The 18,554-nt window shown below is 39.3% G+C and overlaps 1 protein-coding gene across 9 annotated transcripts in view; it reads left to right on the forward strand.

Annotated features, from left to right (window-relative positions):
• CLSTN2 (calsyntenin 2) overlaps positions 1–18,554 on the forward strand; it is a 405,855-nt gene that overhangs the window by 339,721 nt on the left and 47,580 nt on the right. For all 9 annotated transcript variants that reach the window (XM_069024914.1, XM_069024917.1, XM_069024915.1 and 6 more), the window contains 3 exons: positions 649–798; positions 12,695–12,880; positions 18,101–18,349. In XM_069024914.1, the coding sequence (XP_068881015.1) occupies positions 649–798; positions 12,695–12,880; positions 18,101–18,349 (585 nt within the window). The remainder of the gene's footprint in view (positions 1–648; positions 799–12,694; positions 12,881–18,100; positions 18,350–18,554) is intronic.

An 18,554-nucleotide genomic window follows, 5' to 3' on the forward strand; every position in this document is an offset into this window, starting at 1 on the left:
AGATCTTTCCCTTTCCTTCTGAAAGTTCTTATGTCTTTGTTCTTGAAGCAGGTAATTTGTCACCTTTATATGTGTGTCAGGTTCAGCAGATAAACCCTGTTGTTGCTGGGTTTTATTTTCCATGTGATAACTCTGCTGCCGTATCAAATACTGCTAAGCACTGTAATGCAGGAGGTGATTCTGGGGCTTTTCCTATTTATAAAATGTCTCTCATCTAAAGGGTAATAGCTTTTGGGAAAACAGGAAGATACTTAGATTCTGTAGTGGATCACAGGAATGTGGCTTTTAAAGCAGTGTATTGTGGAAAATATGAAAATGAGGGTACTCATACCTCACATGTCAAGATGTAACTGCTAATTACTTTTACCATCTTACTTTAGAAAGTGTTGTTGAGCAGATGTTTTCTCATATAGCCATACCCATATTATATCCCTCCCATCTTATATATGCCTACAATCTTCTTATTTCTCTGCTGGATTGAAAGAAAATCCTTCCTATTCCTCAGAACTGTCCTGCCTGTGGATATCCCATGTGCTTTAAAGAGCCCAAAGTCACAAAACACTTGATGAAACAGGACCCAAATGTTGCAGTCTGTGTATGTTTAGCCAAGAATGAATCTCTGAATGTTTTCTTGTGTTGAATCTCTAGGTAACATCAGGAACACCGAGAAACTGAGCTATGATAAACAGCACCAGTATGAGATAATGGTGACAGCTTTTGACTGTGGGCAGAAACATGCAACAGAAGATGTCTTGGTACGAGTTAATGTCAAACCAGTGTGCAAACCAGGCTGGCAAGGTAAGGTTTAATAGCTTATCTATTTTAATTTTTTATTTAAATCTCTTTTCTTTGGTGTTTTCCCTCTACCTCGCAGTAAGGAAAGTAGGGTGCTTATTGCATGGGTGTGGAGAACTGCTGCTGTTTCTTATGCCTCATTCCAAGCCTGATAACAAAGTGGATGATAATCCCACATTTGTTTCCATTTGCCATGTTTCTTCTCTAGGCAGAACAAAGAGCAGACCAGACAAAAAGAAATAAGACAAATTTCAATTCTAGTAAGTTATCTTATGAGTCAGAATGAACATACTGGAAGGATAAAAAAAAATGCTGCTGATTTGCCACTCTCCTACTATTCCCTTAAAGAACACTTTTGAAGCCACCATGGTGTCATAAATTAAGACTTCGCCAATTAGCAACAATTTATGGTTTATTAATTGTAGCAAGTAGAAAGTGAGCAAATTACAGCGCTGGGTGACCGGGAGTCTGCGCTCAACCACTGTCACGTCAGTATTCTAGCTGGCCCCCCCTATTTATATGATTTTACTTCCCTCTTCGTGGATTGCTTTGAACCACTCTGCGCATGTGCCACTTGTTGCTAGGGGGTCTTCTTCTGCCTTCCGGTGGTCGTTGAGGATGAAGGAAGTAGTCTTCCTCTTCTGTCCTCTGTTCGACCTTTTGTTCCTTGTCCATTTTTAGAAGAAGAAGACACAATATCTGGCATATCATCTTTTTTTTGTTCTTATATGGAAAAAGAGCTGAACACACAGTGTTTGGCATGCCACACTCTCCTGTTATGCAAGCATCTGTACAGCAATACAGTAGTTGCAGAAGCGATACTTAGCAATACATATCCTGAGTATATTTGATTATATATATATATATATATTGTTTTAAAGGAAGCAATACTTGGCAATATATATCATGAGTATATTTGATTGGCAATACATATAAGTATATTTGATTACATATATTGTTTTAAAGGCATCCTTTTTAATAAACAATACAATCTTTCACAATGGCAAGGTACTTTTGCCATGTGAGCTGGAGTTGTTCAGGTTATCTTGTTCCAGGTTCAGGATTGGCTTTCATGGCATCCAGGAGCCAAGGCACCCTCAATGGGAGTGATAAGCATTTTTAGAGCCGATTCCTGTCTTTATATTGAGACATTTCAGTAGGAATTGATTTTCTAAAAAGGCTGTAAGGATCTACACTCTGTCTGGAATGGAGAAAACCCCAGCTGACAATGTACTGGGAAGATAGATATGCTACTAATTATTAGGAATTAAGATGAAAATGAGGGCTGGATTACATACAAACCAACTGGATGTGACCACATTATGCAGGTGTCATTCAGGACTAACTCGACCTTCATAACTGTAATTTTTAAACATAATGATTGAGAAAGAAAAAATCAGTTTGGCTGTTGTACTTAAAGCTAAATTTGCAGGTTGGCATTTAGAAGAAAAAAAGGTTTTCTTTGTAAAATGAGAAGCCCTGGTCTAGAGGAGCTTGTAATGAAATGTCTGCAATAGCAGGATTCCATTTCCACAGGCCTCACTTCGAGCAGAGCCACATTTCAGTTTTCTGGGATGTACTAGTACCCAAGTACTTTGAATACCATTTTTGTTAAAAAAAGTACACAATACCTGTGAACTATTTCCACATTTTCTAACTGATCTTACTGTTCAAGTGATTTATTCTGTAAAACTTATTATGGTCTCTTTACACTGGAGAAATGTTCTGTTTCCATTTTATGGAGTTATCTCAGATAAGTTAAGTACCCCCAAATTAGCTTGGGATTGGTATTAAGATGGGTGCAATTGTTGATTATATTTTTTCATTTCTATATTTTTTTCATTTAGGTATTTTATTGATTGAATAAGTTTTGCAAAGGTGGTAATGGTGTGTTTGTATTTCCCACTATTGTCATAGTTACCTTGTAGTTCAAACCATTATAGGAGAGATGGTTATTACTGGTCCTATCAGGTGGGTTTAGACACCGGGTAACCAATAAAAGGAATTGAAAAAACCTCACATCAGGTTTGGTTGGGGTTTGAGGGGTTTTTTTTATGCTTTATTCATGTTCTTTGTATGTGCCATCTGTCAGACACGTGACTGCTTCACCTCACTGGCACATGCCCGGGTCAAGGAGCACAAAGTGCAAGGGGATGTCTCCTACTCAGGGTAGAAGGTCTTTAGGCAAACAGCTGGGTAGACAGGGCTCCAGTTCTTAATTGCTAAGTCATTAATTGTAATTTGAAAATGTGCTGCAACACAATATTTCCAGAAATTTATACATTTCTCTTAATGAGACTTTTTTATGCCTATTTATTTTTAAAGGTGGAGAAATTCATGTAGGTGCTGCTGTTTTCTAGTTTGAGCCAGTATCTGTAAAAATAACCTGTTTCTAGGGAAAAAAATAAGATCAAATAAGCAAAACTTTCCAAGAGTATTTCTAGTAGTTAAAGAAGAAATCTGGAGACTAGGAATAGAAGATATTTAGAGTGTTCTTTCTTCCCTGTGTCTGTTGCTCTGTGACCTCCCCATAAAGGGGCAGCCAGCAGGTTTGCTCCATCTTTGAAATAATGCTATATTTGTAAAGATTGGATGACTACAGGAAGTAAAATAATGGGAGGTTTTTGACAGAAAAGAGGAATATTCTGAGTCTTTGGTTATAATAGAGATGTTGCTAAAATACGTGATTTTTTTTTTTTTTGTTCTTCAGTGTTATCTTGAACAAACAAATACTTGGAATTTCAATTTATGGCATTGGCACTTAGTTCCTAAAAGTTAATGGCTTTTGTAAGTTGAAATATTGTGCACTTGTTTATGTAACTATCATGAATAGAGATAGTAGTAGTCTAACACAAATTCAGTATTAAAATTTTTAGTGCAGCAAAATTCAGTGTAGATGCCCTTCAAACAACCTCCACTCTGCAGGGCTGGGACTGGGAAGTACAGGCTTATGTAAAACAATTCAAGATTATTCCTGTTTCTTGAGGCCAGCGGCACGTGACTGACGTGTGGCAAAGCAAATAAGGCTGCACAAGCCAAGGTGCTTTCCTTTAATCAATATTCCCTTGGGCTGATAGAATTGAAGACTTCATTAAATCTAGGAGCTGCTTCCCTGCTCTCTGATGATGGACATTAATACACAAGCAGCCAGATCCCCACACAGACATTTTCAGCAAACAAGCCTCCTCTCTATTAAGAGGCTACTTTAGAAAGAAACTTGACCCAAGCTGACATCAAACCATTCTGAACAGCCCACTCTGGAGTGTTACTTGTGTCCTGAGCAAGCTAAAAATGTAAATCAATGAGCTGAATTAATTCCTAATCAGTTATTTTAATTGGAAATTCTCATTGGTGAGTTTTGTCAAATGACTTTTATAGCTGTGCTACAAAATCTCTTCATGCCAGCTGTGTTTTCATGTCCCTGATTTCCAAACAATGGTGTGACCATGTCCTGCTAGGTAGGTAAAGGACTACATTACCAAGAAAAGCTGGATGATGATGGTACTCCTGATATCATTTTGGCTCGATCTGCAGTTGAAGATATTTTGATTTTTGGTTTAAAACATTTTAAACACAATTAAGGGGTTTCCATCCTAAGCAAAAACCTGTTATCTTCAACACCTTCCCCAGGTTCTGTCCCTCCCTCCAGGGCTCTGCCTGATTTCAGTTCTGCAGACACAAAGCGCACACTACACTTTTTCCTGGGGATTCGTTTTCAATGTGGTTCTTTTCACTGCAGTTGTTTTAATGTCACAAATACTGATTTCTATAAAGTTGCATCTTCCTTATTCAAAGCAGGGTGGGCAGACTTGTGGCAACACAGTACTAAATATCCATAAAGTATTTTCATTAAATAGCATGAGGTGAAATGTCCTGCAATCTAGACCAGGTTTCCTTTAGTTCATTTATAGTCTTGTAATCTCCTTTTGTCACGTTTCTGCTACTTCCAGGAACAGTTTTCACAAAACTGTTACTGTTCCCCCATAGTGGGATAACAAATGGAAATTAAATATAAAATAATGTGCTGAAAGATGCAAGATAGCAGAAAATTGAAAGCAATTATTCCTGTACCAGGCTCTCTCGTGATCGATGTACTGTGTGGGGAGAAAAAGAGTTTAGCCTCAAAAAAGAAAGGGCAGAATCATGAACCCACAAACTTAAAAAATATGTTTTGAGACTGTTAGAGGTCTGCTCAATTTTTGGCAATTAAACCACAAGTGAGGTTGCTGCCTAAAATGCAGTTGATTCAGACAGAAAATCATTATTAAAAGAAAAAAGCTTCTCTAAAGCAACTGGCTGAATACCCCAGAAAGTGTCAGAGAACTCTGCTCTCCTTAAACCAACAGGGGAGGCTGGCTGTGCTTCTGGGGAGATGAGTGTGGAGCAAAGACAACAGTCCAAAACTCAAAAGTCACTTTGTCTCCCCTCATGAAAGAAGACTCTTTTTCTATGCCAAGTTTCATATGGCCTTGCATAAGCAATGGTGACTCACCTGCAGTTTAACAGACAATTAGAACTCTGAATAGAAAGGATTTCACAGCATCCAGCCTCTCAAGTGTTTTACCAATCTGGAAAGATTTCTTACATTTATCTTCCAAGGTCTGTGAACCCCTATGCATCCACACCCAACTACCCAAGAAAGAGAATGAGGTTTAAGTTCTTTAAAAATTCATCGTAAAAGAGATAGTCCTGAAAAATTAAATTACTTTCATATAGTTTTGGCTTAAAAATAGTTCTGAAATACAAGCTTCTGTTTGTTTATTCACCTAATAGATTATAAAAATATTTAATAAAGGTAGTTAATGTATCAAAGATATTGCATATAATTTCTTTTGTAAGGCATGTAGGGCTCACTAAGGTGACCTGGGCCCTTGCTACCACCAAAAGGCACATGCCTACCACCTTTTTAAGGTTGAGTAGTCATTCAGAGGCTGTGTGCAGTCACATCACCCTGCTCTTTCTGCTGAAATAAAATCCTTCTTTTGTACAGAGAAGGGCAGGACCTTCTATTTCAGTAGCAGAGTGATCTTACATCGCTTTTGAGTCAACATTCCTCAGAGATGCTGTTTGCAGTAGCTGCTGAGTGACTTCACAATGGTTTTCATGGGGGCTTTCTACTAAGATCCAATTACTGAGGAAAACCAAAACCATATTGGCTTTCGTTTTGCCAGTGCTTTTAACAAGGAGGAATATGAGTACTAAGGCAATTGATTATTTGGAAGAGGGTGGTCAAGCGCAGAAACCTTGCTGATGAGAATAATATTCCCAGTCTTCCAGAGCAATTTTAAAAGGCCAAATATTTTCTGCACTAAACATAAATCAACTTGTATTTCACTTGTGCACATACCTAGCAGCTCAAAACACCATCCTTGTGTTGTCTTAGCTGTAAAATATTCAACCATATTTTTATAAATGAAATTTATTGTGAAGCAGGGAGTCTTTATGCTAGTCTAGACTTGGCACTGCTGTGCATGCATTAGCCATACATCCTTCAACCAGGGTAATCAGAATGAAATACTTACATTCAGCTGTTAACTTGAATGGCACCGTTTTAGTAGAAAACCCACTCTAAATAACCACTCCAGACATTTGAAAATTAACTGAACTCCTGAGCACTACCGAGTTTTGAGCTTAAAATTTACATAAGTTCATATTTGGTTTTGTACTTGTATCAACATTTTTTTTACTCTTCTTTGACTACCAGACATATTCAGAGAAAGCAGTCATACTTGTTCCAATCTAATTTTTAAACTATGCCCTCAGTAAGTTCTGTGTCTGCATTATAGCTATATAGTTCTTTGCTGTGCACTCCAGGTCCTTTCGTGTCTCTTTTTACCATGGCCTCTTACTGAAAACACAGTGCTTTATACATTCCAAGACTGCCTTTCCTTTGCCTGGCTGTATCAGACTGGCTCGTGGAAATGCTGTTCTTGTCTTAATGGAATCAGCTCTTTTTTCCGTTTGTCATTTTTCAGTGATTTCTCAGCAGTTTGCTGAAGTTCCTGAGTTTCTATCATTACTGCTAAACACTATTTCTGTAACATCAGTTCTCAAGGTCATCTTATTCTATGCTTAGGATATCCTCTTTCTAGATTGACTTCTAGTGTGGCACTGCTTTCTTTTCCCTTCACTGGCAGCAGTAACTAACGTGGTCCTGGTCTTGTGCCAAGACTGCAAATGGAAATATCAAATAACACTCCCAAGGCAGACTCACAGGGATCATTACCAGTTAGTTCCCTGTGTACCATGAACTTCACATTTTCGGAGTAACCCATTATTGCCCTCTCTGCAAGCTGTTCTGCTTATCTGTGAGGACTGAAATACTGAAGTCAGTCTTTTCCATTCTTAAGTGATACAAAACCCCCATTCATTTTAGACTTATATAACTAGCTTCTTATTTCCATAGACCTCTGTGGAAGAGAACTGCTTTGTTCATATTTCTGCATTTTCAACTACAAAAATAATCTTTTCTTTTTTGAATTTTCACTGCAAGATCCTCTTGAGCTTTACTGGGGAAATTATAATTTCATTGAGAAGTTTCTTATCTCTGAGATGCAGCTGACAGCATCTTTCCATTAACATTTCCTCTGCCCAAAATTTAAAGCACTACAGGATATCCAGTTAGGTTTGAAGCTTTTCTTTATGATTTTTTTTTCTTTGCATGTAAAATGTTCCACATATTCTTAGACATTGGGCTGAGAAATTGAAGACTTTCCACACGAGTTATGACACGGTCAATTCATTGATTTGGATAACTACTCCATGCAGTGTTTCAGAGTCTGTCTTTTAGAATCTGAGAAGCACTTTGCAGACTCTCCAGTAGAGACATTAGAAGTCTGTGACCAACCCAAAAGTGGCAACAAGGTTATTTCCTAAAGGAAAGCAAGCAAAGAGCCAGTTGTAATAACAGAGCTGGCAGAGCCTTCATCACCCAGGGCCAACCCCTCACCCTGCTGAGGGGAGCAGGGCAGACCCAGAGAAGGGGGCCAGGCTCAGCCAAGATGCCAGATCCCCCCTCATGGTGAGGAGGTCCCAGGAAGTGGATCCTTGGATGAGGGTTGGGGTCAGGTCACTGGGCAGGTCCACAGTGATGAGGCTCTGTCAAGCCAGAGCAGCAAGTCGCTGGGCTGGCTGCTGGATCAAGGAAACCTGTGGCTGAGCCAGACCAGCACCTGCAGCCCAGCCTGATGGGGCTGAGCTTAAACAGAGCTCCAGGCAGATGGAGGCCCCAGGTGAAGCTTCTGGAGGTTCATTAGGGCTTATTAGTGCCCTTGGGGCTCTGACACTGTGGGAAATAGGTTATTGAAATGCAATCTCACAACAAACAATAGCTTAACTATGCTGTTGTTTCATGGTTTTAAGATTCTTATATGTTTATTTCACATAATTAGGCACCATTAGAGCTGGGAACTTTATCACTTGATGGAATATTCAGTGTCAGTAGGTCAGGCACAACAGTTACTCCATTAGGGTTCACCAGCTCCTGCAGCACCAGCCCTTCCACTGTTCTGTACTAAGCACAAATTTTTGTCTCCTTTTTGTTTGTCTTTTTAAAACTATCAACATGCTGCAGAAGGAAAAGGAGTATATGAATGTTTGTTTATGCTTTGAGATGCACACTCCAATCTCTTAGCAAACCATGGTATTGTAGCAGAGCTTTGGACATTAGTTAGAGTTTTCTCTTCGCTGTGGAAACCCTGTAACTGAGTCAGACCTGATTCTCATTTCCTTAACAAGTCACTCATCTTATTTCACATAAAAAAGACACCAGAGTAACCTTTGGCCAAGTCTCCAGCCTACATAAACAGCACAGATGTGAGGATGCTGCAGAGAAAATAGAAGATACCAATTACACTGCTCTGGGAACCTTCTGTTCCAGCAATTACATAGTGATGCTGCAGAGGCTCACTAACAGCACCACATAAATTTTATCTTGCATTTAGCTGCCAAGATGCACATCTTCAGTGCAACAGGAGAGAAGTTTTGCATTTCATTGTGTTACAATTATCTTTAATTACATTGCTGTCGTTTTTAACACCATGAGATGGAATCAAAGTTTATGGCCACACACATGTAGGAGATATGAATCAGATCATACCTTCTCTGCATGATCTCTTTCAAGGGAAAAAATTAGATTAAATCCTTCTTAGTGTCATCTAGCATTAGAAATGAATTAAAGTATAAAACATGGATCACAAAGACAGTACAGAAACCCTTAAGTTTAGAGATCAAGGAAAGTCTTTACATTATCCTGCTGTTAAAAGGAAAATTTGTTTAGCGCATTGGGATTTACTTTTAAAGGTTCAAACTGTTACTGAAGTTTGATCCATTTTGATCTTGTGATAGTTTGAGGGTCTCAGAAACCAAGATCCAGGTTTACATAGCTGCTTTATAATTGATGAAATCTGAACCACAAGCTTGATATGGTGATATTTGCACTCTAGTGTTGTATTGTAGGGATAACCCAGCTAGGGCTGTCTTGCAATGTCTGGAGTAGCTTTATGCCACAAATGACAAGCAAAAGCCTGTTGAATTATAAAATCCAAACAGAGGCTGCAGGACTAAACAGTGCTAGTTTTATCCAGACTTTCCCCCTGGGATTAGTCTTCTACCCTGACAGTGTTTACTTTCCTAAGTTTGCAGTGTAATATGGTGCTGTAGCACGGCTTGTGTCAGGTTTGTGTCAAAGGAGGAGTTATGTTGGTTGGGTTTAGCTAATCTAAGTGCAACCTGCCAGTTCAGGTGGGATTATATATCTAAACAAATCTGGAAAATACTTAAATTCAGAGGCTTTTGCAGACTCAGGTTACATAAGACTTTTCATCTGAGTCACTTCCAGAGAAAATGAAAAAGTGCCACCACATTCCTGAAGGAAGGTGCTGATCTTTTGAGGAAGTCAAATGTGGGATGTTATTCTGGGAGAAAGCAAAATAATTATATTCATCCCATTCTAAATTAAATTAAATTAAAGACTTGGGTTGCTCTCACAATAATTTCTTCATGCTGTGACTACCACTTATTGTTGCTTTTTCCAACTCTGTGCACTTCCCAGTGTTGCTGCCTGTACTGGTTGTGAGATCCAGAGGGTGTTGGCCTCAGCTTCACAGCTCTGGGATGCTGAAGTGCTTGGGGGGCAGGTACTACAGAAATAAGCCAGTTGTTTCTTATCAGAGCTGTCGCTGCCTTTAGGGACTATTCTGTCATCACAGGATTGTAACCTACTCCAGTATTGCCTCACGTCTGCCTGGGAATGCCTCTGGCATGGAGAGGGACATCTTGGTGGAATTCCTAAATCTGCACTAAGTCAGTGAAGGCAGTGGTAGTAGGATGAGGATTGGTCTGTGATGGTGCAGTGGACCAAGGTACAAAAACACTGGTTCAAGTCTAGTTGATGTTTTACAATTTAGGGCTGAGATTAATGTGAGTGATTTAGGGGGGTGCAGGGTTTATGATCTCTGGGTACAAATTCCCACTTCTGCTAAGCTGAAAGGTAATACTGTGAAACAAAATACCTCCTCCAGTTCTTGTGGCAGAAACAGGGGGCTCCCATTATTCTTCCTAGCGAGCAGTGGCATTTTATATGGTGTGGGTTTTATAGGACATTCCTCGTATAGCTGGAGGTGAGTGTGCAGCTACAGATACCTTGCAGTTTGTAATTTAGTCACATCTCTCATCCACTAATGAATATTTTGTATGAGTGTTAGTTCATTTGGGATAACTGAGAAGTGAAAATGTGGCTGAAAGCAGCTGAAATATCAGAAAGTCTTCAGATATATATAAGACTTGATTTTTTCCCTTTTGGGTAGAGGAATATAATGCCTGAACTGGTGAATAAGAGATGATAAAGATCAGTAATTCATATGTTACTAGTTTTTATAAAATTATTTTATTTTTATGTGAAGTACCTTGGAAGAATTTGCTGCTGTTGTTCTATTGGAAATGTGTTAACCTCAAATTTCTGCAATGGGGAGGGAACAGAAACCTATTATTGTAATGCTGTCCTATATATGATACTTGAAATTCTAATGGAACTGTTTAAGCTGACAATTGCAGAGAAATATGCAATACTGTAGATCAAATCTAACTTAATATTGAACAAATGGAGTGAATTACCTGGAAATTACAACTGAAATAGTAACTCAGTTATGTGTGCACAGGCAGTCATGTACTCATGGTTGTCTTAGTCACGATGTACAAGTCCTAAAGATTTTAGTAAAAAAAGATGCTTAACATACTTTCAGAATGTTCCAGAAAGTCTCATCTTCCTCTTGATAACAAAATGCTGCACGATTACCAATTGGGTTATGTCAGGAAGAAGATCTGAGAATTTTGAAATGCAGACCAGTGATTGTAGCATTTTTGCCAGGACGCTGGACTGATGACTGCCTTACACTTCAGAGTGTTCACATTGGACGTTCTGATTTTTTGGTAAATGTTTAAGACAGTTTAAGACAGTAGGAGAGAGCACCATTTTTCAAGCTTTCTGAAAATGAGATCTATTGGAAAACACCAAGCTCCTTCACCTACTAAAACCATATTTATATTTGTATCTACTCTTAGTTTTCCTTCCACTGATATTTAGAAAGAATGTCTCTGTCCATTTGCTTCCAGAGATTTTGTTGACTGCTAGGACCTAGAACTTTTCCATTTATGAAGTCTTCTTTTACCTAGAAAGATTTGAACTTGTTAGAGCAACAAGGGGAAGGGCCATAAACATGTCCAGAAGGCTGGAGCATCTCTCATTTAAGATCAGACAAAGAGTTGGGGTTGTTCAGTGTGGAGAAGGTTCCAGAGAGATTTTGCTGAGGCCTTTCTTTAGTGCTTAAAGGGGGCTTATAAGCAAGACAAAAACATTTTACTGAGATCTGTAGTGACAGGACAAGAGGCAACAGCTTTAAGTTGGATTTAGATCAGATATAAGAAAGAATTTTTTTTTTCCTATAAGGATGCTGAGGCACGGCACAGGTTGCCCGGAGAAGCTGTGGATGCCCCATCCCTCAAGCTGACTGAGATCAGATTGGATGGGACTTTGAGCAACCTGGTTTAGTGGAAGGTGTCCCTGCCCATGGCAGGGGGACGGACTAAGAGAGCTTTGAGGATCCCTTGCAACTCCAGCCATTCTGTGACTCGATGAAAACACGAGCTGTAAAGACAGCTAAAATACACGTTTGTAATTACTGCTGCTTGTTTGGGTTTTCTCTGAAGCGTGTTGCAAACACCATAATTAATTGGATTTCAAACATTAAATGCTTCAGTTGAGCAGCACAGGGGTATGTGTGGCACAAACAGGTGGCTGCCTAAGGCAGGGGATTGTTTAAATGCTGTGGGCTGTGAGGCGTCTGCATAAGCATGGATTAGTCAGATCTGGCTGGAAGCACAAGTCATCCTTTCAGCTGGAACGTCCTGTCATTAATGCTTCACAAAATTAGGAAGATGTTGGAAGACAAGTAGCACTACAGAGGTGTTACATTAGACTGACGTGTGTAGCCAGGTTCTTGGACGTATTTGCTCTTACCACAACACTGTGAAATCTGACCAAATTGGGTACAGCAGACACCTCCTCCTTGTAGAGCTGGCTTGTAGTCTGTCACGGGAACATGGACACTGGAGCTCCAGACTGACACCAATTAGCACTTCTTGTCAGGAGATGTGTGTAGCCCATGCTTGTGTGACTCAATCAGCAGCAGTGTTACTTAGTTGAGCCTGATGCTCTTATAAAAACAGGGTCAAAATCCAATTTTTTTAGGACAGTAGCTTATTGATGCCAAATTCAGGAACTCTTCTTTTTGCCTTAGACAGTGGCCTTTGAGAACAATATGTCATTTAAAATTATATAACTCCCTTCCCTTTTTTTACTCACCATTGGATCTTGTTGTTTTTATTGGTTTGTTTTTTCCAGACTGGAACAAACGGATTGAATACAGGCCTGGCTCTGGCAGCATACCCTTGTTTCCCAGCATCCATCTAGAAACGTGTGATGGACCAGTGTCCTCAATCCACACCACCATTGAACTGCAGACCAATTACATTGGAAAGGGCTGTGATCGTGAAACCTACTCAGAAAAATCTCTGCAGAAATTATGCGGTATGAATATGGTTTTCAGTTGACACAATAATGGGGGTTTTTTTCCAGACAAAGCTCCAGTTCCTTGTGACCTGTAAACATTCAGCACTTGGATTTAGCTCAGCTGGTTCACCTTGGATTGTAGCAATGAAAATGGAGACAGTAGTGGTATTTGACAGCTGCTCCATTCTTCTTTTCCATTTTTTTTCTCTATTTCATACTTTTCTCCCCACCTTCCTTTATTTTTTTTTCTCTCCTGATCTTGTTCCCTTCCCTATTTTTCCTTCTTCCTCATTCCACATCTTTCTGCTTCTTTCTTCCCTCTGCTACAAATACTGGTGTGACAGTGTAGTGAGATTTCCAGTGTAGATTTGCCATCACAGGAATACCATAGGATTTGAAGGGAACTGAATCTCCCTGTTGTGTTTGTCTTCCTGACTCAGCTTTCTGTTTTGCTGCTCAGTGCTGTGTCAGAGGACAAACAACCAAAAAGTGGAAGAGTATTTTGGGAAATCATTTGAGCAAAAATATTTAAGAAACATGAATTTCAGATAGGTGCTGACCTCATGAGGAAATATTTCCTAATTATTTTCCTCCCCTTTTGTGCTTTTTGATAACTTGGTGTAAAAGGCACAAATCAATTTGGAAAGGTAGATTAAATACTTGAAGATACTGCTGCATTTTTTTGAGACTTCAAGATTCTGTATCTGGCAAAGCAATGGCCACACAATAACGCCTTTATCTTTTGAGATCAGCTGTCTCTCCTGCTCCTCTAATATCCTGTCTTTAGAGTCCTCCTCTGAAGCCTTGATGGTGTGGACATTGATTCTTATCTTCTCCAAAATGTCTCTTTGCCTGGCTCTTGTCTCAGCTACAGTAGCAAGTGTGTAATTTTTTTTCCATTTAAATGCATGGATTTTGGTTTGGGGTGCTCTGGTGTAGGGTTTACCTTTGCTCTGATAACCACACAGTAGTGCTGCAGATACATTAAGATCAATACACTAACCTTTAAGAAATAACTTTTGTAAATGAAAAATTTCAGCCAGTGTTACTAAATTATTAAAAATGGAGAAGGAATCTCCAGGGGAAAATAGTTGGCAGTTGCAATTATCAATTATCAGTGGAGATGGAGAAAGGGAGGGAAAGGTGAGTGGGAGTAGTAGCATTGTCATAAAATCTGAATGTTTTCAACTTGAAAATTGCTTAGTTAAGATCACAGAAACAATCATGACTTTGTGTGTCTTTATCCAACTGCCTGGGCTCTAGAAGAGCAGATGAAAACCCATCTGCCCCAATATGCATCTTAATCGTGTTAATGACAGTAAATCTGAGAGGCTGAGCAAGGCTTGATTTCATAAAGTACTAGAATTTTAATAAAAATAAATATGTTATAGCTAAAGTTAAATACTTTTGCCTCCTCTAAGAACCTGCACTGGCAGCCAAAAGAACATTGCTTTGTGCTGTTAAAGACCTGAACTGCAAATGGCACAGTCACTCAGTGCAGATCACTACGAACAAGACCTAAACCACGAAATTATTACCTTGAAATTAAACACTGGCAGCAGCTGTGTCCAACATTATCATTTCAAGTGTAGGGCTGAAAGGAGTTACCTTCAGCTGGTATAAAATTCCTTAGTTGAGGAAGGTTGTGCAAACTCTAAGGGGGTCAGTTTGCAGAATGTGGCTTGACTGCCTCACCTGCTGACACTAGAGCAGAAAAGAGAATTACAAGAGTTTCTCAGGTCTGTCAGGGCCATTGTGGTGGCTGCAGGCAGCTCTGAGCAGTGGACAGATGTCACTGTTGAACTTCAGCTTTTGCTCAGCACATCTGTGAAGGAACAGAATGCAAAGCACTTGAGAAAATAGATAAGAGTGTAAGAGTGTATGTAAATAGAGGGAAAATTCTCACTGCAGAAAGAATTTGGTTTTTTTGTCCAAGTTTTCTATATCTTCATAGAGAGCAGACATAGTAGAAACTTGTAACAGGACTTTGATAAAAGGGTTGTAAGTGACAATGTGCTTTACATGAGAATTGCTTTTAGCCTGGCCTGTACTTTGCTATTTAGTGTTTGTTACCATCCTTAATGTAGAGAGAACTCCTATGAAAGCAGGTTAAATTATTTCTGGAAATCAGTTTTCTCTCAGAAAATACCTTATTGTAATTAATGGCTAGATGATAAAATCCTTTGAAAAGGAAGAAAACCCTGATTTTTTTTTTGTCCAGTGAAGCACTGTGTGATTGCAGAGAGTGCAGAACTGAGCACTCACAGACAGCTCTGCACCATGTAGAATGCAAGGCTCTCTGTGTGTAATTAAAGATCCCATTTATAAATCCTGTGCTCATTTCTTCATTTATCTGTTGGAAATCTGGAGAAGGCAGATGCTAAGGAGGGTGAATTAAAATTCATTTTTTATATGACAGAAAGTTTAAGTTTGCTTTTCATAACCCAGAGATCTGCACTCCCTTGGATGGTCAAGGTGGGCGGCTTAAATGATTAAATTGCACCCGAGTCATTTTAAAGTCAAGGAATTATTAGTGTTGTGCCCCAAAGCATTTTAGTAAGCATTCTTTCACCTTGTCACCTGACAATAATAAAAAGTACAGACTGTCTAAAAGATGCCATTTGGACTGCAAAAACATATCAGAATAAACCACACTAAAAGAAATATAGGTTAAGGAGCCTAAAATATAGTGGAAAGATGGCTCCTTTCCCTCTAAATGTAGGTAAAACAGAAAATAATGGGATTGCTAATTCTCACATGTGGCAAATGGGAAACTGAGTCAGGGAAACACTTGAGTATCAGACTCAAGGCCCTGCTCCAGCTAAGATTCTGCCCTCTCTCTGTTATCCTGGGTGGTGCAGCATTGCAAGAAGCTCAAAGAAAGTTGCTGATCTGATCAAGAAGTACAATTAGGGCTGGGTGTTATTTGGATGATTTGGTTCCAGCTAAGCCAGCAGTCTGGGCCCTCAGCAAGCAGCATCACTGTGTGCTTATCCTGGCACAAAGTTTGGAGCCCAAATGTGCAGGATTGGGAGAGGAGGTGGGGCCAACTGCATAAATCACTTGTGAAAATAAACACTTTTACATGCAAGAGGTGCTTCAGGGATCTCAGCCCAAAACCGAGCTTCATGCAGCAGTTCCTGCATTGTTCTGAAAGTATTTTTGGGAGAAAAGGGCATCAGGCACTACATTGTGGAAGAGCACTGATGCAATGATAAGGCTGTTCTGGGAACACCTCCAGACAGATCCTGTTCGCATTGTTCCAGGTCTGTCTCTGTACCCGGCTGAGCAGCCTGGGACTCTGGCTGGATTTATTAGGATAGAAAAAGCATGATTTATTCCAGCCAAGTCTCCCAAGCACATAATCCAATGGTTTTTCTCAGGGCAGGATTAAAACACGCTAACAGGATGAGATTCCAAACTTAGCCTTAAATCTCCATACAAATATGAGCAGATAAAGTGGAACCTGTTGCTGGTTAAAAAAATGCTCTTGCACAAGCCTGACCTTAAGTTGGGTAAATAAGGTAATTTACCTGAGCACTCTGCTGAGTTTAACTAGCAATATGGAAGTGTTCGAGGCCAGGCTGGATGGGGCTTGAAGGTGCTCTGCCTATGGCAGGAGCGTTGGAACTGACTGATGCTTGAGGACCCTTCCACCCCAAACCATTCTATGATACTCTGACCATGACAAAATTGCATTTTGGAGTATATCCTTGGATTAATTCTAATATAAAAAATAAAAACTTCCAGATGTTTGTGGCCAGAGTAGATAATGAGGGGTGAAGCTTCTCTGAGCTCATAATTTAACTAATACAACCACGTGCCCATTTAAAAATGTATTTTCTTTGATATAAACCATGATACAAGGTATTTCTGTTCCTTCTGGAAATTTAAAAAACGGAATATAAAAATTAGCTCAGAAGGAAAATGAGTGAGAAAATAATGATTTTACCTGTGTCCTGTGCAAATAATTTTATTCTTAGTAAATGGAATTAAAGAAGCAAAAAAAAGTTTATCCCAAATTGTGCCATCTGGATAAATTGAGTTTGATGTATTCCTATTGGTAACATCTCTGTATTAAGCAGTGCAGTGTTGTGCATTATTCAGAATTACAGTTTGTAAAATAAATAAACTTTGTGCTCAAACTATAAACCTGTAGGTGTTAGGTTTGATATTTAAAATATCACTTCAAAATAGCCTCATTTTACAGTAATAAATTTTAGAGGAGAATCCAAGACATTCAGTTACAGAATAATGTGAATGTTTCCAAATCTATAATACTATAATACTTTTTTTTTTGAAGTCCCTATGATACAATTCTACACACTCTTGGTTTAAAATTCTGCACACCTGCAGAGATTTGGGATCTTTTATCTCTTCTTGGATGGTGAAGGCAGAATATCTTAGCAGGGGATTTTTTATGCTGTCACGGTTTGCTCACTATATTGTTACTTGACAAAGCAGCAACGGGAACACAAAGATTCTTGGAATTGTATTTCCTTAATGCTAAATGCTGTCTTTCACCAGTAGGTAAATGCTCTGGGTAGCTCCTTACATGTTTTTAATAGTGCCTGGCAGCTGTTAAGCTGTAAGAAAACACAGAGCTGTGAAGAACTGTGCTGTTTTATCAGACCTTGGCACCACGGTGTTTTCCATCTCAGTCTATCATTAAAGAACATGTGGAGTTACAACCACCAAATATGTACCAGAAACCAGCACTGAAGTGATATTATCTGGTCAGGGTGAATCCCCCCTGTGAATTGACATTCCTACCAGAGTTATTGTGGATATCCATGCCTGTCTGCTGGACACTGTGTGGCCTGTCCTGCATTCATCCCCACCATGCTGTATTTTACCGCATATCATCCCCACCTATCTTCATGCTGTCACGGAGGGAAGATAAATGCAGAAAATTTGTTTTGACTCGTAGCAGATCTTGAAACAGCTGAAGAAATGTCATTATTGAATTTCAGAAAATAATGAACATTTCTGAGAAAGGTAACTTTACATTATTTTTTATAGTTTCCTGTGCACTACATTTAATCTAGAAAACTCTTTCTGGTTTACCATGGTTGGTATTTTATAACATTTCAATGATTTGGCTTTGAGGCTGGTAGGGCCACTTGGGTAGTAAAATAGTCTAAAGAGTGTGAATCAGAACCCTGGCCTATATTAAACTAATCTTCCCAGCTTTTTCATTGGTCTCTCATCGTGTTATTCATGATATGTGATTTGCAGGAGCTTCCTCAGGTGCCATTGACCTGTTACCATCTCCCAGTACAACAACCAACTGGACAGCTGGGCTGCTCATGGATAGCAATGACATCATTTTTAAATTTGATGGAAAGCAAGGAGCCAAAATCCCAGATGGAATAGTTCCAAAAAATTTAACTGATCAATTCACCATCACTCTGTGGATGAAACATGGACCTAGTCCTGGGTTAAGAGCTGAGAAGGAGACTATTCTCTGCAACTCTGACAAGACAGGTGAGTCTGTGTATGGAAAAGATGTTATGCAAAGGGAATATCAACAGCAGTAGAGTGTTGCCATCTCTCCTCATTTCGTTTGGTCTGAGAAAAAACTAATCTCAGATGATGCCACTCTAAACATTGCTGACTTGAGAGTTTGTTGAGAGGACTGATGACTACCTAAATTTCAAACACAGCTGGCATAACATAGCTAGAGAGATTT

This window comes from Aphelocoma coerulescens, chromosome 9 (genome assembly GCF_041296385.1).
Source record: "Aphelocoma coerulescens isolate FSJ_1873_10779 chromosome 9, UR_Acoe_1.0, whole genome shotgun sequence".
In the NCBI taxonomy this organism is placed as follows: Eukaryota; Metazoa; Chordata; class Aves; order Passeriformes; family Corvidae; genus Aphelocoma; species Aphelocoma coerulescens.